The sequence below is a fragment of the Aquarana catesbeiana genome, linkage group LG03 (assembly GCF_042186555.1).
Source record: "Aquarana catesbeiana isolate 2022-GZ linkage group LG03, ASM4218655v1, whole genome shotgun sequence".
NCBI classification, from domain to species: Eukaryota; Metazoa; Chordata; class Amphibia; order Anura; family Ranidae; genus Aquarana; species Aquarana catesbeiana.
Window position 1 is genome coordinate 567,729,013 of NC_133326.1, and position 18,488 is coordinate 567,747,500.

The 18,488-nt window shown below is 42.8% G+C and overlaps 1 protein-coding gene across 4 annotated transcripts in view; it reads left to right on the forward strand.

The window, feature by feature from the left end:
* The first annotated feature begins 2,340 nt into the window (after nt 1-2,340).
* Nucleotides 2,341-18,488, forward strand: part of BRAF (B-Raf proto-oncogene, serine/threonine kinase) — a 167,741-nt gene continuing 151,593 nt past the window's right edge. For all 4 annotated transcript variants that reach the window (XM_073621837.1, XM_073621840.1, XM_073621838.1 and 1 more), the window contains exon 1: nt 2,341-2,542. In XM_073621837.1, the coding sequence (XP_073477938.1) occupies nt 2,420-2,542 (123 nt within the window). In that variant the 5' untranslated portion in view covers nt 2,341-2,419. The remainder of the gene's footprint in view (nt 2,543-18,488) is intronic.

An 18,488-nucleotide genomic window follows, 5' to 3' on the forward strand; every position in this document is an offset into this window, starting at 1 on the left:
TATAGGGGTAAACCACACCATCCCCCCTTGGGACTGGGACCCCTTTTTCCCTGGGAACAGGCATCCTATCTCCCCTGGGGACAGGGACCCCTTCCCCCTGGGGACAAGGACCTTATCTCCCCTGGCAACGGGGACTACATCTCACCTAAGGACCCCATCCTCCCTGGGGACCAGGACCGCACCTCCCCTAAGAACAGGAACCTGATCACCCTGAGTGTGCCAACCTCACTGCCCTGCCTGCCATGTGTCCTGTGTGAGGGCCCTCCTGTGACAGCTCTTATCAGGACTTCACTGTTTACTCCCCCTACATGGATACATAGGTTAGATTAGAAGGGGTGGAGGCCCAGAGACATGTCCCGAGTACACAGGGGAACTCGGGTTAGATTAGAAGGGATGAAGGCCCAGATACAGTGCCTTGCAAAATTATTCACCCCCCCCTTGGCTTTTTACCTATTTTGTTACATTACAGCCTTTAGTTCAATGTTTTTTTTTAATCTGAATTATATGTGATGGATCAGAATACAATAGTCTTAAGTTGGTGAAGTAAAATTAGAAAAATATATACATAAAACTATTTTTCAGAAATAAAAAAATAATTAGCATGTGCGTATGTATTCACCCCCTTTGTTATGAAGCCCATAAAAAGCTCTGGTGCAACCAATTACCTTCAGACGTCACATTATTAGTGAAACGATGTCCACCTGTGTGCAATCTAAGTGTCACATGATCTGTCATTACATGTACACACCTTTTTGAAAGGCCCCAGAGGCTGCAACACCTAAGCAAGAGGCACCACTAATCAAACACTGCCATGAAGACCAAGGAACTCTCCAAACAAGGGACAATGTTGTTGAGAAGTACAAGTCAGGTTTAGGTTAAAAAAAATATCCAAATCTTTGATGATCCCTAGGAGCACCATCAAATCTATCATAACCAAATGGAAAGAACATGGCACAACAGCAAACCTGCCAAGAGACGGCTGCACACCAAAACTCACGGACCGCGCTGCGGCGGTGAGAGCAGTTGGTGTATTTGATGGCTCAAGCGTGCTGCGGCGGTGAGAGCAGTTGGTGTATTTGGCTCAAGCGCACTGCGGCGGTGAGAGCAGTTGGTGTATTTGATGGCTCAAGCGTGCTGCGGCGGTGAGAGCAGTTGGTGTATTTGGCTCAAGCGCACTGCGGCGGTGAGAGCAGTTGGTGTATTTGGCTCAAGCGCACTGCGGCTGTGAGAGCAGTTGGTGTATTTGATGGCTCAAGCGCGCTGCGGTGGTGAGAGCAGTTGGTGTATTTGATGGCTCAAGCGCGCTGCGGCGGTGAGAGCAGTTGGTGTATTTGATGGCTCAAGCGCGCTGCGGTGGTGAGAGCAGTTGGTGTATTTGATGGCTCAAGCGCGCTGCCGCGGTGAGAGCAGTTGGTGTATTTGATGGCTCAGGCGCACTGCGGCGGTGAGAGCAGTTGGTGTATTTGATGGCTCAAGCGCACTGCGGCGGTGAGAGCAGTTGGTGTATTTGGCTCAAGCGCACTGCGGCTGTGAGAGCAGTTGGTGTATTTGATGGCTCAAGCGCGCTGCGGTGGTGAGAGCAGTTGGTGTATTTGATGGCTCAAGCGCGCTGCGGCGGTGAGAGCAGTTGGTGTATTTGATGGCTCAAGCGCGCTGCGGCGGTGAGAGCAGTTGGTGTATTTGATGGCTCAAGCGCGCTGCGGTGGTGAGAGCAGTTGGTGTATTTGGCTCAAGCGCGCTGCCGCGGTGAGAGCAGTTGGTGTATTTGATGGCTCAGGCGCACTGCGGCGGTGAGAGCAGTTGGTGTATTTGATGGCTCAAGCGCACTGCGGCGGTGAGAGCAGTTGGTGTATTTGATGCCTTTTACGTGACAATCTTGCGTTCAGATTGCGCGGGAAGACTCGCATCCCCTGAACTGACAAGATAATGTACAGAACAATTATGTGTGGATATGTATGTGAGTGTGAACATAGTTCTGCAAATACATTGTTCCGTATATTATCTTCTCAGTTCATTGCTTTGAATCTGGTATGATAAAACTCTATTTTTGCTTAACTGTCAATGTATCTCCTTTGGTTTTATGTGTGAGACGGTCGGAAGATGTGACAGGGGATGTTAGTATTCCCGCGCATGCGCACTGCTGCCATAACAGTTGGAGAATTTGATGGAATAGATTTTCGTGTGTTACACGAAGACCGCGCAGGCGCGGTGCGGCGGCAAGAGGAGTTGGTGTAGTTGATGGCTTTTACGTCGCAATCCGACGTGCAGAAGAAAGCCCTTCTCGTGCCCGCGCTCGGGCATGCGCAATACAAGCGGTTGGAGTTTTTGATAGGTTGGAGATTATGACAGAACACCGGCTGCACAGGGACGAGCGCGCCTGTCTCTCGTGCTCGCTCCCGCGCCTCCGGATCACTTCAAGATGGCGGCGCTAAGCGGGGGATCGGCCGAGGGGCCCTCACTGCTCAACGGAGACCTGGAGTCCGAGGCCGGGGGCCTGAGCGGAGCCGGGGAGATGTCAGCTGCTGGGGGCTACCAGGAGGAGGTGAGAGGAGCCCACATACACTGGGCTTTGGACTGCAGACTGCCAGCTGCCATTGTCACCCTGCCTGGCCTGACATCCCTGGGGCTGCTGTGTGTGTGACATGACAGGTCCTCTGTGTGGGTGATGACAGGCTTTGTGTTATACAATGATGGCCTGTCACTGTATGCCATGACTGGTCCTCTTTGTTATACCATCACCTGACCTGCTCTTGTTATGGCTCTTCGGATGACAGGTTGTCATCTTTGTAATACAATGGGGATCTGTAACTGTGCCATGTTGGGTCCAATTTGTGAGAGATCAGGTCCATCTTGTGCCATGTTGGGTCCTCTTTTTGGCTCATAATTGCCTGGCATGCTATGTTTCTGAGTCTTATCATGAGTCTGCTATTGTTTTGGGTCTTGGCATGACAGATTGCCATTCTTAGGTGACACATTGGGTCCCCTTTGTCCTGGGTCAGATTCCCTTTGTGTGTTGGGTAAGGACAGGTCCCCTTTGTGATAGGCTGGATCCCTTTTGTGACAGGTCAAGAGGGGTCCCCTTGGTGACAGGTCAGGTCCCCTTTACATACAGCACATTAGGTCTCCCTTAGCTCCTTCTCTTCTGACATTCCATGTTTCTGAGTCTTCTGATGACAGTCTTTTATTTTGTTTAATACGATTTATGTGTCATCATTTATTCTGCATGACAGATGCACTTTGGAACCATCTATGACATATCTGTCATCTGGTCTCAGTATGGCAACCTTATCTTATTGTTGTGTGCTCTGCTCTGGTACCCTTGTGACATGACAGGTCTTCATTGTACAATGACAGGTCCCCTTTATATTCTCATATTTTGTGTCCTGTTCTTATTTTGCAGTGAAGGTGTCATTGTTTATCATGACAGGTACACTTTGTATCATTGCACAACAAGACCCAAAATATGACAACACAATGTGTACCTGTTATTGCCTAATAAAAGCACAAATCATTATATTTTGGGTCTTGGGCCTCTTTCACACTGCTGCAACTTTAAAGTCGTGTGATTTTTGCGCCTGCGACTTTTGCGATTTTTGCCACAATTGCAGGGAAGGCCTGTCTAAACTTGAGGTCAAAGTCGGACCAAAGTAGTACAGGGACTACTTTGAAGCCGGTGCGACTTGAAGTCACTCAGATATGAATGTTACTCATTGGAAATCATGGGGTAGGACTTGTCATGTGACTTTGCAGTCATACAAAGTGCACCTTTGTGAGATACAGTGACCCCTTCACTGCATTACCCAAAGTAAGAACACATCAGTGAGACCCAGAATATGAGGATATAAAGGGGAACCTGTCATGTCACCCCAGCAGTGTACAGAACAACAAAACAAGTATGCCATGTCCCAAATCACTGATCTAGGTCTTTGTTATGACATTTGTCAGCATTGTGTCCTATCCTGGGTGATAATATGGTGTTCTTGTGCTATGACAGGTCCATGATATATCATATTTTGGGTCTTATTGCAGCGTGTTTTTTTTAATTCTGTGATATCCAGTAAAGATGTGTCATTGTGTGCAATAACAGGTGCACTTTGTATTGTCATATTTTAGGTCTTATTATGAAATGATAGTGTACCCCTGGCATAACACAGTGGTACCTTCACTGCCTTCTCTAAAATAAAAGCGCATTAGAATAGGACCTAAAATATGATCTAAAGTGGGCCTGTTATGTCACAAGGACAGTAGCACTAAGGATATAACACAAGACTGGTATGCAGTCTCCAGACCCTTATCAGTAATAGAAGCTTTGTCTTATGTTCTAATGATTTGTGCACTGCTGTATCATCATTGCTCTATGACAGGTCCACTTTATATCATTGTATTCTGGGTCTTAAGCCTCGTACACACGATCAGATTTTCAGACGACCGTTCGTCCCTTTTTTTGTTGCATGCTAGTGTCATGTGGAAAGTGAAGAGGTTACTCGCCATATGAAAATTCTCGTACAACAGAATACAACTTCAGAAGTGATGTGTTGAATTGTTTTGTATGCATTTTTTTTGTTTGAGTATGCGTAGTCCTGCTCTTACGGGGGGTTTTTTTCGGATGAAAACTGTACTAATTATACACAAATTGGATGTTGTGTTCACGTATGATAAAAATTTTATAGCCTGCACATCCAGTTTTTGTCATCCGAAAATTCGTAATTGGCTTTCGAAAGCACCATACTAATGATCCGAAAATTTTCAGATCGTTTGTCGGATGCAATTTTACTTCCGATTTTCGTTTCACGTGCTTGGGCCTTTATTGTAATGGGTACTATGGCAGGTGCACTTTTATATTACTATATACTTGATCTTATGGGGTGTGCTATGACAGGTCCACTTTATAATCATTTTCTTGGTGTTCTCATCATATGTACTATGATAGGTATTATTATTATTATTATTTGGTCTTATTGTTTTATGTGCTATTGCAGGTCCACTTTATATCATTCTATTCTGTGTGTTATTGTGATGGGTTCTCCTTATATATTACTCTAGGTCTTCTTTTATGAGCCTGATGACAGGTCCATTTATAGCATTGTATTCTGGATCTTATTTTGATGTGTACTATCACAGGACCACATTATAATTATCTATTTTGGGTCTTATTGTGATGTGTACTATGACAGGTCCACTTTATATCATCATATTCTGGGTCTTATTGTGATGTGTTCTTTCACAGGTCCTCTTTATATCTTATTCTGGGTCGTCTTGTTAGGAGTACGATGACAGGTCCACTTTCTATCCTCCTATTCTGGGTCTTATTGCGATGTGTTCTTATGTTGGGTAATCGGTGAGGTGGTGTCACGACAAGTCCATTTTATAGAGGTGCACCTGCCATGACATCTCAGTGATCCCGTTCTTGGTATGGCACGCTCTCCTTGTGTCATTGTTGTGGGCGTTGCTCTGCTGTCAAATGTCTGTAGCTGCCACAATCCGTTGTTCTGAATTGGTCATGTTGGGGTTAAGGTCCGGCATTGGGGGGAATGGTGAGAAATACCCACCCAGTTTGTTGACCAGCAGTTCCACATTCAGCCCATCCAGACATGGTCCTTGCAGTTTTTAACCCAAATCTGTCTGACCGCACGTGAATAATGTTGATGTAACCTCGCTTCTTATTGTGCTGTCGTTTGTGTCATGACAGGTCCTGTTAGTATTCCGTCTTTGTGTCTGCTGAATGTAACTAGTCAGTGTTATAACTTTGTAATACTAAGTCATCTGTGTGTCATATATGCTGTCATAACCCATCCCTATGTTTATATGGCAAGCCTTTTTTTTTATTTTTTATTTTTGTGTTATGACAGGTCCTCTTTGTATAATCCTATTTTGACACATTAAATAAAAACAATTTCAGAGGCTGGTGGTAAGCCTTCCATTGTTTGTTGCATCGTCTGATCTTTTATTTTCCTCCCCCCTTCTTTTTTTTTTTTTTTTTTTTTTTACCTAAGTATTTGGTCATGTGACACTGCAAGCCCAAGCCTTCTCTCCTCCATTGTTTACTTTCTGCGGTGTCCTTCTTGGGGTGTCCAAGTGTCTGCTTGCATGACGTGGGCATTTTCTATTGTTCTGCCCAGCGGCTTGGTCCTCTCTGGACCCAGCAGAGGAGTGATGTCGGCACAAGGGGGCAGCAGGTGAGCCGCTGGAGAATGACCATCTGCATCCCTGGGTTAGCACTCCCCTGCACCAAGAAACAGCGGTGATGAAAGACCTGGACAGGGGATTAGGTGACCATATCTGTCTTCACATGACTGCTGATTGCTCAGTTCTTGGTCTTCTGCAAGCAGAGAGTAGTGACTGTCAGTTGTCACTCTCCTCCCTGCACCTCCAGTACTCACTGGAGCACCAGGCTGGGAAGGGGGCGGGTGCAGCTGCCTGGGTGGGGTCATCATGGCAATATTGTGGGATGTTTTTTGAACCTGGAGTGGCTCTGCTCTTTCAGCGGATATCGGGCAATAGCCCTCTACCAGCTGGCTGGGTTACAGGAGAGCAAAAGTAATTGTACTCCTGTGGCCCATGTATAGTCAAAAAATCTTTGGCCATACTTCTCTTTTAGGGGTGGCTCATTGACTTGCAGGGTGCTATGGAACCACTCTTTCTTATGTGCTCAGAGAATACATAAAATAGCCCAGAGGAATACAAACAATGAAGTCATGAAGGGACCTGCATGCACACCTAGAGTGCACAGGATGGTGGAGAGCACTGAATTTCTGGCAGGATCAGTAGATGTTTTGCACCTAATGCACAGATACAACAAAATTCTTTCAAGGATATATTTAAAGTGGAGTTCCAGCCTAGGTAAAAAAAAAATACAAATCCTGTAGCTGCTGACTTTTAATATAAGGACACTTACCTGTCCAGGGAGCCCGCAATATCGACACCCAAAGACCATCAGCTTTGGGTGCAGGCACCAGATTTCAAGTAAGGGAAATAGGCAGTTCACAGCTGGTTTTCTACTGTGCATGCGCAAATCGGGTGGCGCTTTCTGAATGTCCGGATGTCTTCTGGGACATACACGGGTCCCAGAAGGCATCGGGTGCGCGGGATTAAAAGTAGTCCTGACTAGATCATGCAAAAAAGTTACCAAAAATAGTTTGAGACAGAGTTCTCTTTTTGTCTGGAACTCTGCTTTAACAGACTAAGTTTCCAAATAAAAGTTGATTGTTATGGTTTACCTACACTGTAAGGGTGATCTTGTATTGTCTCTCATAATGTTACAGATCTTTTTGTCTTTCCAATGTTTGCCGTTAATGTTTGTGGCATAGTACCTGTATGTGTCACAGCAAGTTATTTCATTAACTTTATTAAAATTTCCAGAAGGATAAAATACATTGTGCTATCAATTATGCATGTGGCCCTGATGTGCCAACATTCTTAGTTACCCTGATGAACCTCTTTGCATTAGCTGACCAATCAGCGAAAAGGTGAACTCTGGTTGCTATAGGTTACTGTCTTTGGCTCTTCCTTATTGAATACGTCTTCTTATTGTATTTGAAAGAGCCTTTTTATGTAACCAAGCATTTGTTCCTCCACCATTTGTGTTTTGCAGAAATGCACTACAGTCTATTTAACATGGTTTCCTATAGATCTAGTTCACATTGGTGTGCTTTTGAGCCGGTGCGCTTTTTGAAAAGGGTCAGGGATTTTTTTTTTTTTTTTTTTTCCTGCAGCAGATTTCGTTTAGTGTGTAATAGACTTCAATGGACATACACTGTTTCTGACCCACTCCTTTCATTGGGTTTCCATCTTGTTAATCATAGAGATTCAACATCACATGTAGGCTTTACCTAGGGCGGTCTGCATGCAAATCTAGCCTGCCTAAGAACTCCCACTTGTCCAGACTGACATCCACCCGTCAAGGTCTGATATTTTCATAACTCCACCCAAGTGCCAGTCCTCTTCTTGCATTAGGGCTGAGGGCTCTTGAGAAACTTACTGAGGCAGGATGATGTAAAGTTTTCAGGAAGGTATGTAAAACCCCTTCCACCAGTTATGATCTGTGTGCATTGCATAGGGAGGAACTGAGACACTGATGGCATCTCTAGATCTAAAATAAGGTATACAATGAAACGGGAGAAATTGTATTTAATTTCATTAGCTTGTTGATGAGGGAAAGGGTTAGGAGGAAGCAGAAAAGCAAAATAAGCAGAATAACATTCAACTAGAGCAGTGGTTCTCAACTCCTGTCCTCAAGTACCCCCAACAGGCCAGGTTTGCACGATAACTGAAATACATCACAAGTGATATCATTTGCTGCTCAATGATTTCAGTATTCTAGTCTGCATCTCCCCAAGGTAATACTTAAAATGTGACCTGTTAGTGGGTCCTGAGGACAGGCGTTTAGAACCACTGAACTAGACTGTCCAGTGGATGAAATGCGTTGGGAGGAGTCCAAACAGAGGTTCAATTACATCAGCCTGCCTATAGAACTGCATGGATTTTCCAATCCGGTTCCCCTGAAAAGCTTACAGGTGGACCTGATCAGAAAGCCCATGCCCATGTAAAAGGGCCCTTAAGAAGAAAAGTTGTAACTGTGTGTGTTTTTTTTTTTTTTTTTTTTTTTTTTTTTTTAATCCCTTGTTTATAATTGGACTTTATTCACAAGGGGTTTTTGTGTGTTATTGACTGCATATTTGTGTGTTTTGTGCACATTTTACACAAAGCTACATTTAGTTTTTGGAAGGGCGATTGCACAAAATGACATATTTAAATGTGAGCTCTCACATCATGCCTGTGACTTTTTATCTATCAATGCTGTCCATCAGCTAGAACCTGCGTGGCAGCACCTTCTTGCATGCTATGCATATGTCTTATCCATTCCATTTATATCATATGTTTTAGGCTCAGTTCACACTGGAACCTGCTGCGGATCGCACAGGAGCACTGTGTGCCCCTGTTCCCGGGCCGAATCTATGCCTGAATTCGGCCCTGAAACTGAACCAAAGACGCACAGCGTTTCTGTGCAGTGCGCTCCACAGCCGCAACGGAGATATGTGAACTGGCTCCATAGATAGCCAGTCACATTCTCCTGCTATGCGAATTAGATGCGGGGAGACCCATATCTAATTCGCATAGGTGTGAACCCCGGCCTTAATCTCCATGAACTCTGGTTTATATGCCAGTATACCTGTAAACAACAAAGCAAGGTAATGCTGTAGCAGTTTAGCAGGGACACCATAATGCCACTGCATAGTCGGAGGATTTCTTAAATTTAATATTTGCATAGGGCAGTGCACACAGTATACTTTCCCGGTGCATTGGCTTGCCGATCGGGGAACAACCCTGCATTGATGAGGTGGAGACTGTGCTCCTTTTGACCCTTGCCTGGCAGTTTGGGTTTAATAATGGCTTTGGGAGATGGGCAAGTGAAGTAAAGATTAGATGTGATTTTTAGATGCATTTTGTGGTCATTAGGAGTTTGGGTGTCCATTTGTTCCCAGACTCCGGATACTAAGGGTGGAAAGTGGCAACACACAGCTCCAAATGTGCTAAATTCTTTTGCATGCTTATCACTGTTGCATGGGTTTTTATTTATATGAAAGCATTTTCTTCCTGTTAAAGTGGTATTAAACTCAAAAGCAAACATTTATTATATTACAGTTTATCAATTCTTAGATGTGCATGTGTTTTTCTTTTTTTATGTTCATCATGTGATCCAGCCAGTAAGGCTGTTTTTAAAAAGAACAAGCTATCCAGGAGAATGAAACCGCGAGAGGAGATGAACCATTTACTGCTGAAAGGGGCTCTTACAATGATCAGGTTCTATTTATGTAAAACCTTTATCCCAAAAGGAACAAAGGTGGTTTCTGTAACTGGTGGTAAAGTATTAGCTGGACTTTGTTGTTAATTTGTTAGTGTATTTAAATCTGCTAGAACATCCATTACTGCCCCCCTCGACTGAAAAAGGCCCTGTGCTCCTTCATTCAGAGTGGGGGCGCTTTTAATACAGGAGGTGTTACTGGCCAGATCATCATGTTAAAACGGGGGGGGGGGGTGTTAAGGGGCATAATTTAAGTGGTTGTATGCATTAAGATAAAAAGCCTTCTGTGTGCACCAGCCCCCCTAATACTTATCTGAGCCCCATGCCAATCCAGCGATGCCCATGAACGCCTAGGCCAGTGATGGGGAACCTTGGCACCCCAGATGTTTTGGAACTACATTTCCCATTATGCTGAACTACATTGCAGAGTGCATGAGCATCATGGGAAATGTAGTTCCAAAATATCTGGGGTGCCAAGGTTCACCATCACTGCCCTAGGCCAACCGAGCTTTCCTTCCCGATTGTCTGAAACACAGCAGCGGTGCCATTGACACCTGCTGCTGTCAATCAAATTCAGTTAGCCAATCAGGAGAGAAAGCCGGAGTGGGGCCAAACCGCTGCTCCGTGTATCCATTCAGACATGGAGCTGCAGCTCGGCTTGGGTGCCCCCCGTTGCAGGCTGTTTGCTGTGGGGGCACGCAACAGGAGGGAGGGGCCAGGAGCACCGCCCAGGGACCCGAGAAGAGGAGGATCGGGGCTGCCCTGTGCAAAACCACTGCACAGAGCAGGTAAGTTTAAGTCTGTTATTTTAATAGAAAAAAAAATCACTTTAATAACCATCTTTTATAAAAAGGAGACCTCTTGCTGTTTTAGAAGTTAGCAACATTATGCAAAAGCCACACAACAAAATATGGAAGACCTAACAAAAATATTGAATGTAACTTTACCAGGAGGTACCCCAGCCCTTCAAATGGGTGCAGAAGTCTTCTGGAGGAACATATTAATGTATACGGTCTTATGCAGAGTTGATCATCTCGCTGTTCTGATATTTGTCACTGTTACATGGCCCAGAAATGAGTGTGAAGGACATACTTATTGTTTGGGGGAAGTAACTTTCTAAATATAGGTGTAATCTTGTGCTGTACTGCAGATTGTGTGTGTGTTGTTGTGTTATTTTTTTTTTTATAATTGTGAAAAACACCCCTAAGTATACACCGTATCTCTGACACTCAGGGGAGAGTCTGACCAATTGTAGCAATTGTAAAAAACATTTCTTGTGTTTTTTATTTTTTTTTAAATGTATATCTGGGCAAATATGTGTCCACAGTCCAAACTGTGGTTTTAGGGCTTGCCAGCCCACTTTTATCTAAAAGGAAAACTAAGTTGCCCGGGTAGGGGATTGTCACCAGCAAAAAAAATAATGAAAATACCAAGCCACCTGTCTCTTCAGCAGCACAGCTGCTCTTTCCACTGGTCCAGGCTGTCTAACACAGCACTCTTGGCACACTCTGAAAATACAGCTCCCATGTTGCTACTGCCCAATCCCTGACCTCTCATGGGGGAACTTCTGGCAACCCGGACTTAGATTCCCTCAGTCCCCTGGACTTGCCTAGTTGCCTCAGCTCACCCTGTCGTTCTGACTCTTAGCTATCCTGAATCTCAGTCCTGTGGGTAGGGAGTCTCTTTTCCAACATGGAGTGCTGTCTCTTGAGTAGAGCACCTCTCTTAATGGGAGTTCGCCTCTATTCTAGATGGGCCCCACATCTGTCTTCTAACAGGAGCCCTACATTCAGATCCTTATAATGCACAACTATGTATTCGCACAGTCTACAGGTTTCCAGTAAGACCTAGACACAGGATTGAAGGCTTTGTCCCACCCAAGACTCTTTAAAGCAGGGGTAGGCAACCTTGGCCCTGCAGCTGTGGTGAAACTTCAAGTCCCATGAGACATTGCAAGACCCTGACAATCACAGGCATGACTCCTAGAGGCAGAGGCATGATGGGATTTGTAGTTTCACCACAGTTGGAGTGCCGAGGTTGCCTTCCCCTGCTTTAACCACTTCCAGACCGGCTCACGCCAATATACATCGGCACTTTGAAGAGGGATGTCGTTGTTATGGCAGCAGCTAGCTACCATAACCCCAGTATCCTCTTCTTCAGTGAGCAGTCCGGTTTCAGATAAAAGTGGTCTCTGCAGCGGATTCACTGTGAGATGACTTTTATCGGTGGCAGGAGAGGGGTCCCCCCCGCTTCCGCCGCTTACCGGAACCGTCAGAGGCGATCAGGTCCTCTCCCCGGCTTGGTATGGAGACGAGTGAGAGGAAGATGGCCCCCATCCGTCTCCATACCTTTGCAAGGCGGAAGCGACGTCAAAACGTCCCTTCCGCCGATGGCTCTTAAAGTAACATTTTTATTTTATTTTTTTTTTAAATGACATTAAATTTTTTTATTGCATTTTAGTGTAAGTCCTCATGCACACGGACGTTTTTACAGCTGCTTTTTTGAGCTTTTTTTGCAGCTTAAAAAGGCCTGTCTGTGTTAGTCTATGGTTTCATGCCCACCTAGGCGTTTTTGAGCTGCAAGTGGCATAGGCGTTTTTAAGCTGTAAAAAAAACTCAGGACCAGTGGGTTCTGAAAGACGTTTTTCAGCTGTAAAAACGCTCAAAAACATCATTCAACAACGTTTTTTAGCGTTTTTGATCCATTGAAAAAAAAAAATTTGAAAAAAAAAAAAAAGTTCAAAAACGCTAACGCGGAAAAACGCTCAAACGCTCAAACGCTCAAAAACACAAAAAAACGCTATTGCAAAAACGCTGAAAAACGCTGAAAAAAAGTTTAAAAAAATCACTGCAAAGATACTGGCGTTTTCATAACGTTTTTTTAACAGCCTGTGTGCATGAGGGCTAAATATGAGTTCTGAGGTCTTTTTTTTTTTTTTTTTTTTTTTTCGACCCCAGATCTCATATTTAATATCATGCCATGCTGTTTTTCTGTCATGCTGTTTTGTTTTGTTTTTTTTTTTTGTTTTTTTTTTTTCTTCTGTTACATTCCTTGTAATAGGAATAAAAGTGACACAATTTTTTTTTTTTTTTTTTCAACCATGTAAAAATAAAAGGTAAAATGTATAAACATGCAGCCTGTAGAATTTGTTTAAACGTCGCCTGTGGAGATTTTGAAGGGTAAAAGTTTGTCGCCATTCCATGAGCGGGTGCAATTTTGAAGCGTGACATGTTGGGTATCCATTTACTTGGCGTAACATTATCTTTCACAATAAAAAAAAAATTGTGCTAATTTTACTGTTGTCTTATTTTATTATTCAAAAAAATGTATTTTCTTCCAAAAAAAAAAAGTGCGCTTGTAAGACCACTGCGCAAATACGGTGTGACAAAGTATTACAACAAACGCCATTTTATTCTCTAGGGTGTTAGAACCCCCAGACATTATAATTTTTTTTTTTTTTTTCCTAAGTAATTTTCTAGCAATAAACACTGTTTTTAACTTGTAAACACCAAATCTCAGAAGGAGGCTCGGTCCTTAAGTGGTTAAAGCTTTCAGACTCTGGACCTTGATCTGGGATTACAAAACCTGGAGAAATCTTTAACCCAGTCTTCTCCGCTCTGAATGATACCCCAGAGCTTGGGCACCCTGCATTAGTGTGATTCCTGTGTCACTTCTTATACTCGTGCAGTGACAGCGCCTAGCACCTGCTGCCATTTTTCTGCACACCAGTTTTTGTGCGTACTTGTCTCTTGGCCTTTATTCCATGTCCTATGCATTTAAACATAGGAACTGGGGTGCAGAAAATGGTAGCGGGTGCTCTGGACTGATGAGTCAAAATGTGAAATATTTGGCTTTAGCAGAAGGCAGTTTGTTAGTGAAGAAGAGGTGGTGAGCCGTACAATAATGTGTTTGCAGGCAACAGGGAAGCATAGTAGAGGCTCCTTGCAAGTTGGAGACTGCATTTCTGCAAATGGAGTTGGAGGTTTGGCCAGGATCAATGGTGTTCTCAATGCTGAGAAACACGGGCACATACTTTATCCATATCATCAGAGGGGCATGTGATTGGCCCCAAATTCTGCAGCAGGACAATGTCCCCAACACACAGCCAATGTCTTTAAGGACTGTCCTCAGTTTAAAGAAGAACAAGGAGTCCTGGAAGTGATGGTTTGTCCCCCACAGAGCCCTGATCTTCACATCATATCTGTCTATGATTACACAAAGAGACAGAAGGATTTGAGGCAGCCTACATCAACAGAAGATTTGTGGTTCGTTCTCCAAGATTTTTGTAACAACCTACCAGTTATTTCAAAAACTGTGCAAGTGTACCTAGAAGAATTGATACTGTTTTGAAGGCAAAGGGTGATCACCAAATTTTTGATTTGGATTTCTTCTCTGTTCATTTACTTTCCATTTTGTTAAATGATAAAAATAAACTGTTAACACTTCTATTTCTGAAAACATTCTTGATTTTACTGTATTTCTTTCACACCTGCCTAAAACAGTTGCACAGTACTGTGTGAGGGGAAAATATCCATTGAACCTCTCTGAAATCCAGTGAACTTTTTTCTTCACGCAGTGAGCTGACAGCCCTGCCTTTTGCAGCACTGAAATCCCAAGTATTGTCAGCATTGCCCGGATTCTCCCCCTCCCCAATTACATATCATAGCATGAGGAAGAGAGGTGTTCTGTAGTTGCAGCTTTTTAAAAAAGGCAATACACAGGGAAATATGCATATATTATAGAGATGTGCTGAATTCTTTTTCCCCACACATACACATTAACCACTTCAGTACTAGGGCACTTATACACCTTCCTGCCCAGACCAATTTTCAACTTTCAGCGCTGTCACATTTTGAATGATAATTGCACGGTCGTGCAACGCTGTACCCAAACAAAATTTTTTTTACCCCCCCCCCCACCCACACACAAAAGGAGCTTTCTTTTGGTGGTATTTGATCATCACTGGGGTTTTTATTTTTTGCGCTACAATTTAAAAAAAAAAAAAAATGGAACCATTACAACCCCTTTAACACTACTAAACATTCTGGTCTACACTACGTTCTTGCATTTTAAGGCTATATGCTTGATGACTATTTTAAGAAATAATTTAGTTATGTATTTAAAAAAACACATAAGCTATGTGGGAACCAGCGCGATTCCTGTGAGGGTTCCTACATTGCACCTGAATCTCCGGCGGTTCACATCGCACTCTGCGAACCGCTGCGGGTGTCAATACACAGCAATCGGATCGCATATGTGTAAACACCCAATGCGATCAGATTTCAGTGCGGAACAAAAAAAGGGTCCTGCACCCTTTTGGTGCAAATGCAATGCAAATTCAGCCATACAAACTGTATGGTTGAATTTACATCGCACACACATCGCATGTCCTCTGCACAGCAATACGTTGCGAATCACATGCGATGGCTGGCATCGCACAAGTCTAGAATTAAAAATTTTCGTATAAATTTTTGATATTTGTATAAACAATATTTTAGTCCAAGTCTAGGATAAACCTCATTAGCGGTAACTTGTGTACAACAGGGGTTAAAAAAAATAAAAATCCTGTTGTTCCACTTCAATCATTGCTGACTTGTATGTCCATCAGCTAATAAAAAGCACCAAAATTGTTATTAGTTTCAGCTATGGTCGTGATAAGTGATAGGTGACTCAGAGCTGTCACACATAAGCGGGTGGAAGTGTTTAGTCTTAATGTCGAGTAATCTAGGGTCGCATCTATACTGTAGGTGTTGTATTCTTCATCCTATCGCTGGGGCAGGGTTTTGCTGGGTAATCCAGAATCCGAAGCAAGCGGAGCTTATTCAGTGAACTGAAGAGTCCAGTGACCTCTAACAGCCAATCAGATGTGTGTTTAGAGCAGTCTGCTAAATTAAAGCATTTTAACTGGTTTCTGCTCATTTGCTTCCAAGTCTGTATTTATCGGTTGTTTAGTTATACTGTCAATTTCAGGATTGTGGTGACATACAGTATGTTTGTAGCTGTTATCAATAATATCCTTTTTTGTTTTTGTGGTGAAATGTATCTCTTAGTGACCAGCTAGATTTCAGCTTTTTATTGAAAGGGAGCGTTGAGCATTTTATTATGTTCAGTTCTAAAGAAATCAAAGAGCCATATGTAGATCATCCTTTCTGATCACTTATTTTGAAATACTGGTTTCTTGGTTGGTACACTAACTTTAGTCATTTAACCTGATTATGAAAAAATGCTGATCTAGCAGTTAGAGAACTAGTTTGTTCAGAAATGGATAAATACACACTCTGCACTCCTCCTAATCATCCCTAACAACAAATGTACAGTATCTGTTAAATAACAGCTGCTAAAATTATTACTCAAGTACAACTTGATATAAATAATTCAAATGTTATCTACTATGTAACACTCAATGTTACCCCAAATGTACAAAGTAGGAAAATGTGTATCCATAGATTCTCTCCCTCTCCCTCCTGTACAACTCAGTTGAATGTATACTTTGCGTTGTTGTCATGCGGAAAGATGAAGTTCCGCTTTCTAGCAGAAGCCTGAAGGTTTTGTGCCAATATTGACTGGTATTTGGAATTGTTCACAATTCCCTCTATCTTGACTAAGGCCCCTGTTCCAGCTGAATAAAAACAGCCCCAAAGCATGATGCTGCCACCACCATGCTTCACTGTGGGTATGGTGTTCTTTTGGTGATGTGCAGTGTTGTTTTTTGCGACAAACGTATCTTTTGTAATTATGGCCAAAAAGTTCAACCTATTTTTTAGTTTCTTCAGGCCATAACACATTTTCCAACATGCTTTTGGGAGACTTCAGATGTGTTTTTGCAAAATTTAGCCAGGATTGGATGTTTTTCTTTATAAGAAAAGGCTTCCGTCTTGCCACTCTACCCCATAGCCCAGACATATGAAGAATACGGGAGATTGTTGTCACATGTACCACACAGTCAGTACTTTCCAGAGATTCCTGCAGCTCCTTTAATGTTGCTGTAGGCCTCTTGGCAGCATCTCTGACCAATTTTCTTCTCGTCCTTTTCGTCAATTTTGGAGGGACGTCCAATTCTTGCTAATATCACTGTTTGCCATATTTACTCCACTTGATGATGACTGTCTTCACTGTGTTCCATGTTATATCTAATGCCTTGGAAATTCTTTTGTACCCTTCTCCTGCCTGAAAGCTTTTAACAGTGAAATCCCTCTGATGCTTTCAAAGCTCTCTGGCTTTGGCTGTAGGATGCGACCAATTAAATGTCAGGAAAGACCTACTGGAACAGTTGAACTTTATTTGGGGTTAATCAGAGACACTTTAAATGATGACAGGTGTGTACCACCTACTATATTGGGCGGCACAGTGGTGTAGTAGATAGCACTTTTACCTAGCAGTAAGAAGGGTCGCTGGTTCGAATCCCAACCACAACACTACCTGCCAGGAGTTTGCATGTTCTCCCTGTGCCTGCGTGGGTTTCCTCTGGGTACTCCGGTTTCCTCCCACACTCCAAAGACATGCTGGTAGGTTAATTGGATCCTGTCTAAATTGTCCCTAGTATGTATGAATGTGAGTTAGGGACCTTAGAGTGTAAGCTCCTTGAGGGTAGGGACTGATGTGAATGTACAATGTATGTGTAAATTGACGGCGCTATATAAGTACCTGAAATAAATAATATTTAACTTGAGTTTGAATGTGATTGCTTAATTCTGAACATGGCTACATCCCCAGTTATAAGAGGGTGTGCACACTTATACAACCACATCATTTTATTTACCCCCCCCCCCCCCCCCCAAAAAGAAAAACAATTTTTTTTTTTTTTTTAATTGAGTTGTAAAGTTTATAGATCACATTAAAGGTGGAAAAAGTTCTGAAATTCAATTTTTACGTCACAGAAACCTGACATTTTAACAGGGGTGTGTAGACTTTTTTTTTTTATATCCTCTGTGTGTGTTATGTATGTTTGTGTAAAATATAATCTCTTATGGTTAAGGAATATAATGCAAACCATATACAGTTTTATATAGATATTAAAGCAGTTGTTATATTGCAGTTTTCCAATTCTTAGATGTCATGACTTTTTTTTTTTTTTTTTGGGTTTTTAAGCTTAATAGCAATTCAAACCCCTTTTTGTCAACTTGTGTGCATGTTATCGGGCCAAAATCACAAGGGTAAAAAAGGCCTTATAAACTTATGAGCACAGCTGTGTATGTGTGTATATGTATATATTTTTTATATTATATTCTTTGCCATGAACTCTTCTAATAAAGTATGCACTCCCTTCCTCTGTGTAAGCCAAGGAACCGAAAGATAGAACATTTAAGAGAATGAAGTAATTTTAATTAACAATGTTAAAAATTCAGAAAGTCGCATGAGTATGCTCCGCCCCTGACGCATTAAGTTAGAACGAAATACTGCAGCTGTACAAAAGTCTGAAATGCCTCTCGGTAATCAAAGGAACTTTCTTTTTCGATTGAGTTAGGGTTTACACCCCTGGTCAGGGGTTTATTTTTTTTATTTTTTTTGCCATGTGTGTCTCACTGGGGATATTTACCTTCACTTCCTGTCCCATAGCCAAAACAAGAAGTGATAGGAAACCCCTGCAAATCAAGTGATTCCCTTGGGTGTACCCCCAGGTCACCAAACCTAGTGTCCCCATTGGAAGATTTCCCCTCTCAATTTTCGGGGGACAACTCAAAGCTTG